Source organism: Oryza brachyantha, chromosome 1, assembly GCF_000231095.2.
Source record: "Oryza brachyantha chromosome 1, ObraRS2, whole genome shotgun sequence".
In the NCBI taxonomy this organism is placed as follows: domain Eukaryota; kingdom Viridiplantae; phylum Streptophyta; class Magnoliopsida; order Poales; family Poaceae; genus Oryza; species Oryza brachyantha.
Window position 1 is genome coordinate 5249444 of NC_023163.2, and position 17831 is coordinate 5267274.

A 17831-nucleotide genomic window follows, 5' to 3' on the forward strand; every position below is an offset into this window, starting at 1 on the left:
GCATGCATGAAGCATGCATGCTACTGGACCTAACCCACTCATTCCAAATTCTACGCAGCTTAATTTAAACACAATATGATGCATGATAGCATGATTGTTTGTACGGCCAACTCCTATTGCAAAGCCCACGGTTATTCGGCTACAGTCTTTTTAGGTGCATGATTATCAGGGTACTTCCGAAGCAAGCAAGAATATATATAGCAATCCAGATGACCTTCCAGATTAGTACTTTGATCCGGTTTAGTTCCCAGAAACTTTTCCTAGAAATATTCTATCAAATCTTTAGACATCTAAATGAAGCATAAAATATAGATGAAAATTAAAACTAATTATACAGTTATGGAGGAAATCGTGACACGAATCTTTTAAACCTAATTAGTACATGATTAGTCATGCGTGCGACAATAACCAACATGTGTTAATGACAGATTAATTAGACTCAAAAGATTCTTACGCAATTTCATGCTGAATCTGAAATTTGTTTCGTAATTAGATTAAGTTTAATACTTTAAATGTGTGACCATACGCGTCGACGTGATCCCTCTGCCAAAATTTTTTTAGAATAATTAACTAATACTATAAAAAATAGTTAGTAATTAAATATGTCACTGATCAGATGAATGTGCTGTGCTAGCTAGTTCATTTTAAATTTGCTTAATTTATTTGATCGATGCAGTTGCAGAGCCTATAGCTGACGTGCATGCATGGTATAGGCCATAGGCTTTTTCAGTTTGTGAGCATAGGATGTAGTTTTTTAGAGATCATTTTGGAGTAACTTACGCGCGTGGAAGTGAAAGAATATGTGCGCGTGCTTTATGCCCTGGATAGCTTAGCTTCACCTTTCACTAATTCGTTCTCGAAATGGTGAGTTAGTAAAGCTTCCATGTGTGTATATTATACTTGACAAATTGGTTTAAGAAAATATTGCATAGTTAGAGCAAAAGAGGAAAGATGGCCTCCACTTGGCCCAAAGTAAACGAAAAACTGCCTTTGGTTCCCCAACCCCTATAGGTCAAAGCTTCAAGTTGCTATGCAGTCTAGCAGTCTGATGCACAAGTCAGAAAGCAGTGTACAGGAGCCTCCAAAGTCCAAAGTAGCTTCTTCTCCTCCTCAGACATTTTCAAATATTTCAAAAGTATAACTTAGAGCATGCCAACAGATTAGCTATCTCATAATTCATTCTAAAAATAGATGGTGGAAAATAAAAATTGAGTTTCAGCAGAGCATCCATCATATTATTTTTTGATGTCATCTATATTAAGAGAGAGAGAAAAACATATTTAGATGTTCTCTCCATCCTGCAAAGAGATACGGATGATGTCATGTATGGATGATCTTTTAAAGTACCAAGAGATATGAAGAATGAAACTGTTTTAGATAATCATCCAAATAAATATATAAATGACCAAATTTAGATGAGCTGTTGAGATGCTCTTAAGCTCTTAATTATCTTATACCAGTAATATATTGTGCATTACAATAGTCATGTATAACTATAAGGTTGGGATACAAATATACATAGGAAAAAATAGCGCTTTTTATGAATCTGCAGGAGAATGAGAGTGTTTCTTAATCAATTATTTGATCCACCCTGGTTTTCTCGTGAGGGGGTGTGTTACTTGCATTCATGCAATGTGGGGGAGGGGTGAGCCGACGGACGAATTTTGTTTTAATAATAGTAAATATAAATTGCATAAGTATAATATTATAATTTTTTATATAACAAATTTGACCACGTAATTTTTCATGGTCTAAAAACTTATATTATGAACAATAATTGTGATAAAATTTAACTTATGGTGTACCACAAATTTAAACATTTTATAGTCAAGAGATTAATTATTTTATTTTCTTGGCAAGTCAATGAGGAGTTTTTACTATGCATGAAAACTAGTATGTGTTCGGAAATTACACCCCTTCTTTTCTCAATCACCAATGGGGGCCTAATATGATTCCTAATCCAAAAAAAATTGAGTTTCAAGATAAAAAAAAAAGTTTTGGTTCTATTAGTTCCTCAATCACTTGACACAAAATTAAAGTAAAATTCCCTTCTGTATTATTCTCTCCCTCTACTTATTATGGAAGAGAGGGTTGGCTCCGAATCCGCCGCTACTTGCAACGACTTCCTGCGCAGAAGACAGGGGAGAAGCGAGCGATCGCACGGGAGCAATGGCTTGGCTCACATTTTTCATTTTAGATAATCAATTTTAGGCTAGTTATTTCTACTTTAGAGGACCAAATTTAGGCTATCCCTTGGTTTTAATTAATATCTAAATCCTAATTAGAGATTCCAAGAAGAAATTTAGTAGATAAAATTTTAGGAATTTATTTTTTAGGGAGTTCTAAGCATTTGTTAGTGATGATCTTATGAATTATACGGTATCATAGGCAGTGTCTAAGCTATTATCTCCCTCCGTCCCTAAATATTTGACGCCGTTAACTTTTATATACATGTTTAACTATTCGTCTTATTCAATTTTTTTATCAAATATGTAAATCTATATATATATGCATAAAAATATATTTAACAATAAATAAAATGATATAAAAATAATTAATAATTATGTAAATTTTTTAAATAAGACGAATAGTCAAACGTGTATAAAAAAGTCAACGACGTCAAATATTTAGGGATGGAGGTACTAAATGGCATGTCTTTTCCCCCAATAAAAAACATTTCGATACATATACACATTGTTTAGAATATTTTCTGAAAAAAACTTTTGGATTTACAATATTAATTTGTCCCTTTGCGTTACACATATTGTTGTATTGCTAGTGCGGATGATTCAGAAGATATAATTGGGGGCACAAGATATGACAATTCATCGTCCATTTGGCCCTTTCAAACTGAACACACACTACTATCGCACGTATTCGTGCGGACTCCTATTATAATTATATAATGTAACTACCCAATCCTATGAATCAAACATTGGGGCTGATAGAGAGCACCTCACTCCTATCAGGCTATCACAAGCTCCTGAATCCTGACTGGACCGCCCTAATAAACGAGTGGTTTTGTGCTGAGTTTGCTGACTGGTTGATTTGTTTTTGGCATGTATTTATGTAAACTAAGGACGTTTGTTTCCACCAACTTTTTTTAAGTCACTGTTACATCGAATGTTTGGACATTAATTAGAAGTATTAAATATAGATTATTAATAAAACTCATCCCATACTCTGGACTATTTCGTAAGACGAATCTATTGAGCCTAATTAGTTCATGATTAGCGAATGTGATGCTACAGTAAATATTTGCTAACTGTAGCTTAATTAGGCTTAAAAAATTTGTCTGGCATTTATTTATGCAATTAGTTTTGTTATCGGGTTATATTTAATACTCCTAATTAACGTCAAACATCCGATGTGACAGGAGAATAAAAAATCCCTAGATCAAACAACCCCTAAATCAAAGCTGAGAATCTCAACCGGCCGGCCGAACCCTTTGGTTAGTTAACTAGCTAGGCATGAGAGAGATAGATAATACCCTTCTAATTACTTCATCTCACTTTTTAAAGTGCAAAAAGCAAGACGAATGTTGTGACGAGTCAAACGTGATAACTTAATTTGTAAGGGAATGTTTGTGGCATTGCAGTGTACTCTCTCACATACACATATATTAGCCAGTGATGGACATGTATATAATGCAGATATAATTATTCTGCAATCCAAACATTCCCCTCTCTAATAGGATGGTTGAGTTTGGTAGCCCGCTAGCTCCTTTGCAACCATCAACTGATCTCACTTTTCTTATAGCTTTTTAAAGTGAAATCATTTACTCAAAATTTTGTGATGTTGTCTCTTTAATTATAATGGAAGGTTCTCAGCATGCACAGTGTGGGAAAATATATTGTAGGAATCCTCCTATCATCCTGCAAGGGCTTTGTTAGTGCTTAATTGAAGTGTTCAATTAATACCAAAATGTCTCTATACACACTTTATTTTACAAAGTTTAAAAGTTTTTAGCATTAATGGAATTTAGTGTCTTTGTGTGTGTGTGATGATGCATATGCCCTGCTGATTTGACACATCGCCTTGAGTACCTTTTTAAACCAGGATGTTATTAATCATAAAAAGATCATGATTGAATTTGTCATATATATTTTGGACCCTACAAGATCGAGGTACATGATACTGTGATACACATAACTCTCCTGAAGGTGGTGTTTGGTAGAGTAGTATGGGTCTGTTTGGAGAGTTTTAGATTATGAGAAGCAGCTGCTTGGTAGCCAGCTTCTGAGAATCTAGAAAAACTCATAAATACAGTTTCTGGATTTTTAGTTCATTTTCTAGAATCAGTAACTACAGATTCTTAGAAGCTGTGGACCGTTTGAGGCAGCTTTTGCAAAAATAGCTTTTGAAAAAAACTGCAGCTGTGAGAAGCTCCCCCAAACATGCCCTATATATCGCATTGAGATGAAGCACACACCCCACCTCAAATTCTACCACTTTCTTCTTTTATGCCTAAAAATTTGTGTGTGCTTTTGGACGCTTCCATTTCATCCATTTGGATTCATGAGCACAAAGTTCTTTAATTTATTTGGAGAAATTTATATTCTATTTCAAGGAGTATATTGGTTCATATGGTTTGGCTAGCAGTTTGGTTTTTAATTATATATGTCTAATTCACCTTTTCGTGCACCATTTTCATAACCCTATCTAGCTATATTTTTTAATACTTATTTGAATTTTGGAAACAAATCCCCTAAAGCTTTATTTTAAACACAAAGCCTATGACCATATCCACTCAAGAGATGGAATTTAAATTATGACCTAGTTTTTCTGAGTCTCCTTCTCATGCACCATTGCCAAAAGCCTCTATGTTTTTCGAATGTTTTTTAAATAAACCCTATAAAATTTGATCTTTTTAGAAATAAGGGCTAGTTTGGTCTCAAAATTGGCCATACCAATATTTGATGATTTCAATAGTTTTTAAGTATCTCTTTGGGTTGTGGCCACTTTTTGGCAAGCTTATATAAAGTAGGCCACTTTAGTAATGAACTTAACACCCCCTATCTTTTCACTTATGCTTATACTTTTAAGCCAAAATTTAAATTTTTAATCTTAAATTTGAAGTTGATTTTGGGATTTTTTTCGTCACAATTTATTTTTCAGCCTTGTCTTTTAGATCACTAAGAATACGTATATAAAATCTATATTCACATATTTTTTTATTTTTCAATATATCGTTTGGCTTTTCCTGTGAAACTAAACTTTGGCATATAACAAAATTTGAAGAGATAAAGCTTTGGCAGCTGCTTGGCATAGGTGATGTTTTGCGGTTATGACGATGGACAATGCATGGCGGGTTCATTCACATTGCGGGGGTGATGTGTCATGCTACGTGGCGCCGACGGTGTAGCACCTGATACCTTTTGGCGATATAAGCTACAGTGGCTTGGCAGAGGTGGTGCTCTACAACGGCGATGGCTTGGTGGCAACATACTTAATATTCACGATGCGAGTGTGTATGTTTTAGAGACCGATCGATGCTTGGCAACGGCATGGCGGTTCCATGATAACTCAAGAGGAGATTTTTCTTGTGGCTGCAACAACAGTGAGGGCGTGGCGGCAGGACACGCTAGCTCAGCATCTCCATGAAGATCGGAGTAGGGAGGAAAAGTTTGAAGTTTAATCTTTTTTGTTGCTTCTCTTAGTTATAATTAGAGTCTCTCTAAGAGAATGACTCTATTTTGACTCTCCAAATCTAAATTTAGTCATTCATGCCAAGTTTGGTAACTCCAAATTTAACGTGTACTCCAACAAACTCTTTATTTCCACTCTTCAAATTTGGATGACCGGCAAGTCTCACCCATGTGAGATCCACGGAAGAATGACTTATTAGATTTGGCCATTGAGAAGTCATGTTTAGTCATTTAAATAACATGTCAAATTAAATAGATAGCCTCTTGAAAGATAAATTTTATATAAAATTGCCAAAATTTAATATGTCCAGTGAGATGAGTAGCTTTTTAGAGATGTTCTTAGAACTATATATATGTATTTAAATTTGGTTGTGTATATTCACTTGTGGATATAGACGTTGGGTTTATTTTCATTATCTAAAAAGAAAAGATGGTAGAATGTTATTTGCTTACGTCAATTAATTGTTGATTAACAGACGACATGCTTGTTTATCCTCTCACTTCACCCTTAAAAATAATCTTATATAACATCTTGTTTGAGACGCTGATATAGAACAATGTTTTATGTCCTAATGATGCCATCAACACAATTGGGGACTTGCAAGTTGACAATTTCTTTAACCTTTTTTATTTTTTTAATTTTAAAACTAAACTACACCATAGTTTATTTGTTTATCCTCTTAGCATGACAGCGTAAGTTTGGCCACACCAATTTCAGATTTGGAAAAAAAATTCTAAAAACTATTTTTAATAAAAAAAATAAAAAAAGTTCCAAAAATCCCTAAGCTGACATATGTAGTATGGGGCATTGTTAATGATTTAAGACAGTGACTAATAGTTATCTCTATAGCTTTTACTTTTCATACTTGGATGATAAACAAACAATCCCGTAGAACAAAAAATGTTTTAGGTATTCGTAATAGATTTAGGTATTAACAATTTTACATTATATAATTTTTTTATATATGGTATTAAGTTGATTATTAAACTTAGTATTATTAAGCTATAATATTTTCTCTCCTCCATTTATTGCTTTCCCATCATAAAAAAAATCTCACGTGTGTGGATGTAACCATGTTCTCTAAAGGTACAAATTAAAAAACCAATAAACGATTTGAACTCAATCAAGATGATTCAAAAATAGCGAGAGGGTTTCCCTGAGAAGAATAGTGAAAGGGTTAACACGCGAAAATTCGTGTGCCTTGGTTGCGCAAAAAACACTCGCGGTTTTCTTTTTGGAATCACATGATTTTTTGGTAAAAGTTTATGCATATAAAGTTTATACACACAAAATTCATATTTATATATAAACCACTCACTCATTTTTTTTATTATAAGACATTTTGCTATGTTGAGATCATTTTTATCATTGTATATTATTTATATATATATATGTCTAATTTCATTGTCAAGTATTGTGAAAATACTTTTTTTCTCAATCTATTACCATCCCGCATATTTGCGTGCCGCGTGGCCGTACATGCACTTGACCCAAAAATAGCATCGTACTGGCTAATTCAGGCAAACAAAAAACAAATCCATTATTCAATTTTTCTTCTTCTTTTTTTCTTAAAAAAGAAACTAATCCATCCTAAGTCTTATCCGAACGGATGCACGACTAGATTATTCTTATCCGGAATATTCCATTTACTAAACCCACCGTAAACAGCATTTATCCAGCCGATAAAATTAAACAGCGGTGATTTATACCGATCCACTCGTAACAACCTTCGATAAATATTCCCACTAACAAACAGAGCAGCTAAAATCAATTAAAATTAATTAACCAAGCATCTCGACGGTTTCACTAAATGATAACAGATTTATCACTAGTTATCTATAGCACGTTGGTTCTTCTGTGTCTATAACATTTGAGTCTAATAACAAATTTAGTATCACTCTTGTGGTAAGAGACAAAAAGTTAATTATTCTCCGAAACTACGTATCATCGTCCCATCTTATGCATGCATGCAACACCCAGTCTGACCGGCCGCCGGCGGCGAGCCGCCGTCGCATAGCAAGCAGCACAAAAAACTTCAGTGCACTGCACGAGCTAAGCTCAGCTCGCGTCCCGTCCCGGCCCCTCGCACCAAACGAACCGGCCGCGCGCGCGAGCGTAACCACCAACGGCAGCGTACTCTCTGATGCCGTTGTATCCTCTTCTTCCAATTCCGTCGCCGTATAAGTAGAACGCCTCCCCTCTCCCTCGTCTCCTCCTCTTATCTCTCCACACGATCGATCGCATCCCACCATCCATCGATCTCCTCCTGGTCTTCTGCTTCAGGATCGGATCAAGAATCCGCTCTCTCTCTCTCCCCCTCTTTCTCTTTTGTTCTTATCCGGCGAGCGCGAATTATCCGGCTCCACTCCAAATTCAGGTTAGGATTGTCGCGGCCATTCCCTGTTTACCGGACAACCGATCGTGCCACGGAGGAAGGAAGAAACCGCACAAGCATATGCTCCATCGAAGTATATATACCCTCCTGCTCTCTGCGAATCGTCATCACTCCGCCGCGGCTGCTGCAGTTTCTTCTTCGTTGTTGTTCGCCGTCGCCACAAGCCGGAAGCGACAGTGACAGGGAGAGGAGAGGGAGAGGGAGATGGACTGCTTCGCGGAGACTGAGGGGAAGAGGGCGCATGACCCGCTGTACCAGCGGCGGGCGCCGGCGACGGGAGTGCCGGTGGACGACGTGGAGAGCGTGGTGGACGTGCCGGGGGCGGTGATCGTCGGCGCGGGGCCGGCGGGGCTGGCCGTCGGCGCGATGCTGGGGCTGGCCGGCGTGGCCTACGTCGTGCTGGAGCGGTGCGGGTGCATCGCGTCGCTGTGGCGGCACCGCACGTACGACCGGCTCTGCCTGCACCTGCCCAAGCGCTTCTGCGAGCTGCCGCTCATGCCGTTCCCGGTCAGCTACCCGGAGTACCCCACCAAGGACCAGTTCCTCGAGTACCTCGACTCGTACGCGCGCAGGTTCGCCGTCGAGCCGGTGTTCCGGCGGGCCGTGATCAGCGCCGAGTTCGACGGGGAGTCCTGGTGGGTGTACACCAAGGAGGTGATCACCGCGGCGGTCGGCGGCGAGCAGGCCGTCCTGGGGTGCACCATGACGGTGTACCGGAGCAAGTGGCTCGTCGTGGCCACCGGCGAGAACGCCGAGCCCGCCGTGCCGGAGATCGAGGGCGCCGGGAGGTTCAAGGGCCAGATCATGCACTCCAGCGAGTACCGTAACGGCGTCGGCTACGCCGGGAAGCGTGTCCTCGTCGTCGGATGCGGCAACTCCGGCATGGAGGTCAGCCTCGACCTCTGCAACCACAATGCGCGCGCATCCATGGTTGTGCGCGACACGGTGAGAAAAACACTACTACTATTAAACTTCTGATGATCATCAAAAGAAAAAATTTGGTCTTTGTTTCTTGTTTCTTCTCCTCCTTTTTGCACACCGCCCGTATTTGTTTTGTTTTTTTTTTTGTGTCTGGATTTATCTTTAATCTTTTGTTGGTTGGTTCAGATGGAATACTACTGATTTCTCAAATGATTATGATCACTAGCTGGGAGAGCCTGGAAAGAATCTGATAAGTTCAGGATTTGTTTAATTAATAGTAACACATTAGATAAAAGAAGATGCATGCACAAACAAACAGATTAAACAAAATGTGATATTTGCATCTTTTCTCATTGGTGCAACCTTTTTTTCTCCCTTACTTAAGTAATCGCCTGCACAGACTCGCACTGTCTGTCTGATCTTCTTTTTGTGCATAAGCATGAGTCTAGCAAAGTGATCAGTCTAGTTGGCATCACACTTGATCTCACGTGTTCATACACTTCCCCAAGTACACAAAAAAAATTTGCTAGTTTCTGATCGATCTCGCTCCATGTGTTAACATAGCTTTTCTTTTCTCTGTAAGAGGCAGAGAGAGCTTCAGCCATGCATGCCAAGAAAGAGGCTACGATTCTCTAAGGAACTTTCTTGGGATTCATGAGCATGCGCTAGCTAGCTTGTGATGATCCTTTTGAAAGAAAAAAAATAGAAGATATAAATTAAAAACAAATTAAATTAACCAACTAGATTTTAATTTGCACCGATAGAACAGTTTAACTTTCCAAAACAGTTCAGTTTAATTAACTATACAGCTTCCCTACATATATTTATTAACTAACAACAGCACTAACTTGTGTCATTTGGAATGCTATTAACGGTTATGGCATTAAAACCCTTCGCGATTGGCCTGTTGATACTTTATAAATATTCGATCAATATGATATATACTTTCTGTTTATATACTTTTTTTCTCCTCATTGGAATGTGAATTTGCAAAGCATTAATAAAAACTACCCCTGATGCTGATAAGCATATTCATGTGGAAGCTGCACCCAAGTTGTTTGCCCCCCTAGCACTTTGCAAAGCCAGATGTAGTACAACTTCTCTTGCTAGCTAGCACCTGCAACGAGAACATATCATCTAAAATAAAAAGAAAGGCAAAACCTCTCCAAGTGTTTGGGTCCCAAGCCCTGCCTTTCTTATGTTTCTCACCCTTTTTTTTTTGCCCTTTAGTTTCCTTCATTTAACTTGTGTCCATGTCACAAACAAAACAAGAAACAGTCACTTCGATGGGTCGCTTCTCCTTTCGGTGTTAGTTTATAATATTCCAGCAAACCAAATGAAAAAAAAATCAAATCCCTCTTTATAATTAACCCAACCGATCGTAATTGCAACTGATGATTTATTATACCAAAATGATCATAAAATCTTATTCTTAATTAATTGTGTAGTTGATGATGTATGTATAGTCTCAGTCTTTAATGGTGATCTCTCTGTCTCTCTCTACCCTTAATTTGGATATTTTTTAAGGTGTCATCGAATGATTATGAGTAGTCCATTGGTTTGAATCTGATTTTATTATACTACCTTAATAGTATACCTTAATAGCATGTGTAATAGAAATTTTATAAGGTAAAAATTGAAACTAAAATATATAATTTTATAATAAATTTGTGTGTGTCATATATCATGTCAAAATATATGAATTGACAAATATATTTTACCAAGGTTTCAAATAAAATATTCAATATACTTATAAAAAGATACATAGGTAGATCTAAATTTTACTACGCCACTCCTGCTGCCAGCAGCAAAAGATACTGAAACAGTGCCCTTTTAATTTTTAATTTTTCATATATATATATATATATATATATATATATATATATATATGGTGAGTGCAGGTGCATGTCCTGCCTAGAGAGGTGCTGGGGTGCTCCACTTTCGGTATATGCATGTGGCTCCTCAGGTGGTTGCCTATCCAGACGGTGGACCGGCTGGTCCTCCTGGTGGCGCGCCTCGTGATCGGCGACACGGCCCGCCTCGGCTTTCCCCGCCCCGCCCTCGGGCCCCTGGAGCTCAAGGCCGTGTCCGGGAAGACGCCCGTGCTCGACGTCGGAACCCTAGCCAAGATCAGGACTGGCCACATCAAGGTTGGTAATTAATTAACTTAATTCCCCTGCCCCCTTTTGATTAATTCTTTAATTAATTACATGTATCGATGTGCATGTATATGTAGGTGGTCCCAGCAGTACAGTGTTTTCAAGAACATGGTGTGGAGTTCGTGGGTGGGAGGGTTGAAGAATTTGATGTTGTCATCCTTGCCACTGGTTACAAAAGCAATGTGCCATATTGGTTAAAGGTATATATATATATATATGAATTACTTGTATTATTTATTCTCCACATAAGTTTTAGTTTATCATCATATGGTGTGTTTAAACTAATTGATAAGAAATGGGAAAAAACTTTGCTGTAAATAGGAGAGCGAATTCTTCTCGGAGAAAGATGGCTTCCCAAGAAAGTCTAATGGGTGGAAAGGGCAGAATGGCTTGTATGCTGTTGGTTTCTCAAGGCGTGGACTCTTGGGAGTGTCCATCGACGCCACCAACATCGTGGAGGATATTGTGCAGCGTTGGCATGATAATGGCTATAAAACAAGCCAGAGCAACTAAGTGACATGGAACGGAATCAAGTACTTGTTTTGATCAGAGAATTTTTCCCTCGATCTGTACACAAATGTGTTGGTTTGGTTCCCATTTCGCTCTGACACAGGTAGATACATGCCTGAAAAAGCCATGTTAATTTCAGCATTATCTACCGGTGCATATGCACCTCATTTTTTTTCCTCCAACCTCATAATGTATATAAGTCATGGTATAGGCAGAAATCATTTGTTGGATTTTAGTAATTTCGCCTAACTTTTAATTAGAGGAGTGAGTATTGATGAGTTTGAGGGAGAATAGCCTAAGGGTCTCTAAATCAGTTTAGTTTTGGTCCTGCGCGCTTGTCCTTTTTGAGAAAGACTTGCTTTGCTTTGCTGATCTTTCCTCACTCTTTTTTCATTTTGGCAAATGTTGTCATGTTACTTTGTAAGTGTCAATTGTAACAAACACAACATTTTCAAGCATTTATGATTTCCTTGTTAGTTTTTAGATCTGTTGTATGGTTTTCACAGCAACTATACAGTACTCTAAATCTTGACTTAATTTGTACTTCCAATAGGTCCCAATACATAGACCCATATGATGAATCAACAGTAAAAAACACTCTAATTAATGCACGTTTAGATATAAGTCTGTCTAACTTTCAAATGAATTTCATGCCGTATAATACTCTACGTTCTAAAATATAACCATTTCTAGTTACATCAAAACACATAGCTAGCTAAAACATGTGTATAGATGATTTTAGAAGGGTGTAAGTATATATTCCAAAAGTGGCCAAGGCCATCCTTTATGCATATATCCTCAAACCTATAAACACGAGATTCTGCCGTCGATGTTGTTGTTTTTTTTCTCTCCTATATGCACGATGCTTTCAATTATATCGTCATCATTCTGTACCAATATGTTGTATCCCAAGTAGGGACCACCACCACAACATCCACTAGCTAGCATGTAGCAGGAGTACCCATTCAACCCCTGGTTTTATGATGTCGATCGATCCCTCCGAGAGAGTCAGATCGAGGAAGGAGGAGTGCAAAGATGCGTTTTTTTTTTCTTTTTTGGGGTCCAAAAGGGACTCTGAAACCGGCTTATATGCCCTAATCGATCGTGCCCCCAGTTGCTTGGCTTCGCTGTCTCTCATCTGAGACGACGGACGGACGGCTAGCTCCGATCAGCGACGAACACGCGCACGCACACACATTCGATCGCTGACGAGCATATTCCGGCCGGCCCCCTGAGCTGTCGCGCCAACGGTATCCAGGCACAGATAGAGAGAGATCGAGCAAGGTAGCCCCGGCCCGGCGGCCCCTGCTCCTTTGCTTTCTTTCTTCTTCTTCTTTTTTTTCTGCAGCCATGATTCCATCTCATCATCTCTCTCCATCATTCCCCACTAATTGAAAGGAAAGCGATTCAGCTAGCAGCAGCTGCAAGATGCAATTAAGCAGCAGCAAGCTTTCTAGCAAATTAAGCCCCGGGGCAGGAGATCAGATTCTGTCCGTCGATCGATCGATGCATGCGACAAAGGCGGCGGCGGCGGCGCCGCCGCCGCGGCGTGCTTATGGGGCACGGCCGGCCGGCGCCGCGGCGTCGCCGAGCCCCCGGCGAAGCTGGCGTGTACTCTCGATCGGCACACGTAGCTAGGGTAGGGTTTCCGCCGGCCCCCAGCTGCATCATTGCGTTCTTGCTCGGATGACACCATTAAGATTCCATGTATTGCTGTCTGCATATGTCATGCCTGGTGCTTAATTCGATCTTCAGCTACTGGGAATATGCTTGATACGAGGGGGTGATTGTCTGGTTTTTTTATAAAAAAACTAAACGATATATTTGTAAATATTTTATATATGTATTTTAATAATCTAAAAGCCAATGCTGAAAAATAAACTTTGGTGAAAAAAACCACAAAATGAACTCCATATTTAAAGTTAAAATTTTAAATGGATTTGTGTACGTGTTGCATATTTTTACTTGAATTTGCGTATATATTGCGCTATATATGTTTGAAATAAGCAACTTTGAAGTATGTATTAGCAATTATGTGATGGACGCAGGATCAAATTCGATTTCCGTCTGCTGTATTTATGTTTGTCCGGTTTATATTTTGCTTCTAAGGGTTTTGTTGTTGTTGTTTATCAGGAGGTGGGTTTTAAGCCATAGTGTGTGTGTCATCGATCCTGCGTTTAAGTATGACAAAAGGGTTATGAGAAATTCTGGAAGTATTTGTTGTCACATACAGGGTTAGCAAAGATGACGAGAGCCGGTCGGTTTTGGCGGTTTTTCGATGGTTTGGCATGGGTCAAAATCAATTTTGGTTGGAATTTCATATGTTTTAACGAATTCAAATGTTAAATACTCCATCCTCTCCAAAATACATCTATCTTTATAATAATACTAAGTCAAACATTTTAATCTTTTATTATTAGTAAAAAATAGAAAGAATAATCATGTAAGGATGATGTTACTAGATTTACCATTAAATAAACTATCATGATTTGTAAATATTTTTATTTAAAATAGTACACTTTTATAGATATTATTGGTCAAAGTGCCATCTCGAAGATTGTATCAAAACATAAAGATAGCTATATTTTAGAGCAAGTAGAGTAGTCAGTTCAATTAAAAAATGATAAAAATCCATCTTACCGATGAGACTCGAAATCCAGTGGTCAATATAACGTGACCATGTCACTCATGCAAGGTCAAATTTGATCCTCGACAACCAAAAATGATAAATTCATGACAACACGTCTCTTTTACCTAATATATGTAAGTGATAATCATCTATATTGTCTGAGAAATAGAGCAATTTAGAAATCATGAAAATAAAGTCATACATATATGTGTTCTATATATAGGGCATAAATAGTTGGAACTTTTATTAATCATAGTCTAACCAAAAAAAATATTGATGCTCAATGTATAAAACCAAAGGTTCGTAATACTAAGATGGGTTTAATCTTATCCTAATTAGTAATATTTTCGAACAGAGAAAATATATACAAGTGGATAAAGTTCGAGAGGATTACGCACGGTTTATCCTGTAACTACCGGTGTGGAGTGTAGGATAAGATAATGGATATGTACACCTAACGTCCGCAAAGAAGGACTTCTGGACTGATTCTGATTATTGTTTAATTAAGTTCATCTATTTTTTCAGGGGCAGAGGGGAACGTGGTTTAGGATATATACTAAATCTGGTGATTACTCCGTACTAATCACTATGTTCGGTAGACATGACATAATGACATAGTTGATATACTATGCATGCCCAAAAATTGCAACCCAGAGATGCTAATATATGATAGAAGCCAAGTGAAGCAAACCATATACATTTGTTATGAAGGTGTCATGTGTATTAAATAGGGTATCATATCAGTAAAATTACTGACTTACAAGTTCAGTAAATGAGGGAGTTTTATGAGATAAGAGAGAAGTTTTATCTTCATAAAACTCATCTGGCTCGATTAACTAGTTTACGGTCTTAGTATTTATACCACGAAACCATAACTGGCCTAAGTGAGAAGCAGAACCTAAAAGGATAGGCGAGGCTAACAGGAGCTTTTTTTGGAACTTGTTTTTAGTGAAGGTGCTTTTCGGCTACTACTAGCTTTTTAGTCCCATCTGATCGTCAACAGCGACCTAGTTGCACTTGGTTCAACATCTGGAGCATGATCAAGATCTTATACATTCTCTAACAGGGCACGCATTTTATGATCGTAACACTTTCTAGCGAGCAATAATAGTAGTGTATATTGTTGCATACTCCCTACGTCCACATTTGATAGGGTGTCAGTTACTCCCAACATAATAGTCTATATTCTCTAACTTCCTTTAAAATGTAATCACGCAGAGGTGGTGACTGAGACAATGGTAGGCACTGCTGGACGAGACGACATCAGAAGCCAAGGAGAACTAAGCTACCATATTCATTTTATAATGTAAGAATTTTTATCTAAATTTATAAAAATTAATGAATCCAAACATATATATAAATAATATATTAATTAATAGATGAGTCTAGATATATCTAAAATACTTTCTAATATGAAATGTATTGAGTACCATGTCGGTCCTGCTGGTCGCTCATTTTTTTTTAATTTCCAATCTAAGGGTAAACAATCAACACCTAAGACAAGCTCACAAGCATGTTTCTTTTCTGCATGTGAAGAAAAAACCGCAAAAGTTAAGACACTTCAGCACAATATACAACGGTGCTCCTAATATCGTTGAGCCAATAACTACCACTAAACGATTTCATCGATAACCACGGTAACCAGCAAAAGTTTTCCAATAATTTAGAGTTTAATAGTTATCTGGTCAAACTACCGACCGGTTTCAAAATACTACCATCGATAATAAGTAGCACCAAAAAATAGTTTGCAATGGTCGTCTCATAAATGGCAACGAGCTATTATCTTGGAGTGGTATATATATCTCATATTGATATATTTTATTATTATTTATTTTATAATAACTATTAAGTGACATGTAAAAAATACGTGAATATAACCCAGTGATGAAAATCGTTCATTTGTTCTCCAACTAGTTCCTGCGTATGTATCCATATGCACGCGTCTGGCTGCTCTGTTCTGTCCACGGAAGATCAGAAGCAGAGTGAAACAAAATTTGACCTACCAAACTAGCCACGTTACGCCCGGGAAAATATCAAGATTAGCATCTCAAGTTCTCAACCCGTCGTCGTGGGCGAACTACACACGTGCCGTTACCACTGTACACCAATCCAGCACGTATGCTGCATGCTTTTGCTTGCGATCCATTTGCCACCCTGCTGTGCCTTTCAGCAAAGAACCATGCACGCCCCCAGCTCTCTAGCTTATCTTCACGCTCGGTTTTTTCGGTTTTACTTTTATTTATTCATGATAAAATTTAAATTTTTAGCTCTAAATTTAAAGTTATTTTTAGAGTTTTTTAATTGTAGTTTATTTTTTGACTTGTCTTTTAGGTCGCTAAGAACATTTATATATAAATTTTATTTATATTTTTACGTTTAGCGTTTATAAATATGCCGTTTAACTTTTACGTAGAAAAGCAAAAAATCATCCCCTCTGCTCGATTGAGATCTCCACTGACGAGAAGTCGAGAACGAGACGCCCCCCTCAAATGGCTGTAGCTCGATGGCACATCGACGACGCACGCACGCACATTTGTTGAATTGTTCGAGACATCGATGGATGGATATATCGTAGCCGATTCTAAAGTGACAGCGAGATAGCTAGTAGCTGCTGCAGCATCATACCGATCGAGCGAACGAAGTGAAGCGAACTGCATGCTGTCACCGATCGAGATCGATCAAGGCGAGCTGTTCATGCATCGGCGCGCGAGCGCGTGGGTAAAAACGTTACCATTTGCGGGCCAAATCCCAGCTATATACAAGCTGGCCTGAACATCGCTTTCGCCGAGAGGAGGTGAGGAGGGAGACCAGCGCCGTCGTCGCAGTCCAGTCGCGCGGCATCTGGCCGGGCCGGGCGGGGGGTGGGAGCTGGAATCTTCGGCCACGATCGAACGAACGTCAAGTGTGTTGGTGGTGTTAATCGCCAGCATCGTATGATTGGATTGACGAGAGAAAAGCAGAGCAAAGCAAAGCATCCGTGGTGGTAAGCATTCGGGCTGGCGTACGTGGTTCCGGGTTCCGGCAAGTTGCGCCCCGGGCGCGGGGTAGTGGGCGGTCCCGGCGGGGCGAGCAGCAACGCTGACATGCATGAACGAACAGTGGCCGGGAGAGGAGGGAAGAGGCGAAACGGAACTACCACTACGTACGACCGTCTTGCTGCTGCTACTTGCTACGGTGGTGTGGTGAATGCGATTCAGCGCCGAGACGACGTGAAACCGGGAGGGGAGGGGAGGGGAGGGGAGGGGCGAATGGCCGACCTGACATGGCGGTGGCGGCTTTGTTATTATTGGCGCCACCTCGCCCGCCCGCGACACTTGTGCCGTTGTGCGCTCCTCGCGCCAGTGTCCACGTGCGTGCCTGCCACTGGTTCTCTACGGGAGACGAGGAGCTCTCCCATCCGCCTCCTAGCCACAGGGAGATTCATGCTTGTTCTCTTTGCAAAAGCAAGGCACAAGGGGCCTGTTTAGTGAAGCTTTAAATTCTGAGAAGCAGCTGCTTGGTAGCCAGTTTTTGAGAATCTGGAAAAGCTTATAAACCCAACTTCTCTAGATTCTGGATTCTTAGTTCA

The 17831-nt window shown here is 39.2% G+C and overlaps 1 protein-coding gene across 1 annotated transcript; it reads left to right on the top strand.

Moving 5' to 3' along the window:
• Positions 1-8135: 8135 nt before the first annotated feature.
• On the top strand, positions 8136-12119 carry LOC102718699 (indole-3-pyruvate monooxygenase YUCCA4). The gene is made up of 4 exons (XM_040520504.1): positions 8136-8989; positions 10867-11115; positions 11202-11324; positions 11446-12119. Exons 1-4 carry the CDS (start codon positions 8249-8251, stop codon positions 11635-11637), a joined length of 1305 nt encoding a protein of 434 aa, XP_040376438.1. The 5' UTR covers positions 8136-8248; the 3' UTR covers positions 11638-12119.
• Positions 12120-17831: the final 5712 nt, after the last annotated feature.

What these genes read in the sequence shown, in the direction of transcription:
- LOC102718699 (XM_040520504.1), top strand. Translation starts at nt 8,249, where the DNA reads ATGGACTGCTTCGCGGAGACTGAGGGGAAGAGGGCGCATGACCCGCTG. An exon ending in CCATGGTTGTGCGCGACACG is followed by an intron (nt 8,990 to 10,866) that starts GTGAGAAAAACA and finishes TGGTGAGTGCAG; the next exon opens with GTGCATGTCCTGCCTAGAGA. An exon ending in ATGTGCCATATTGGTTAAAG is followed by an intron (nt 11,325 to 11,445) that starts GTATATATATAT and finishes TGCTGTAAATAG; the next exon opens with GAGAGCGAATTCTTCTCGGA.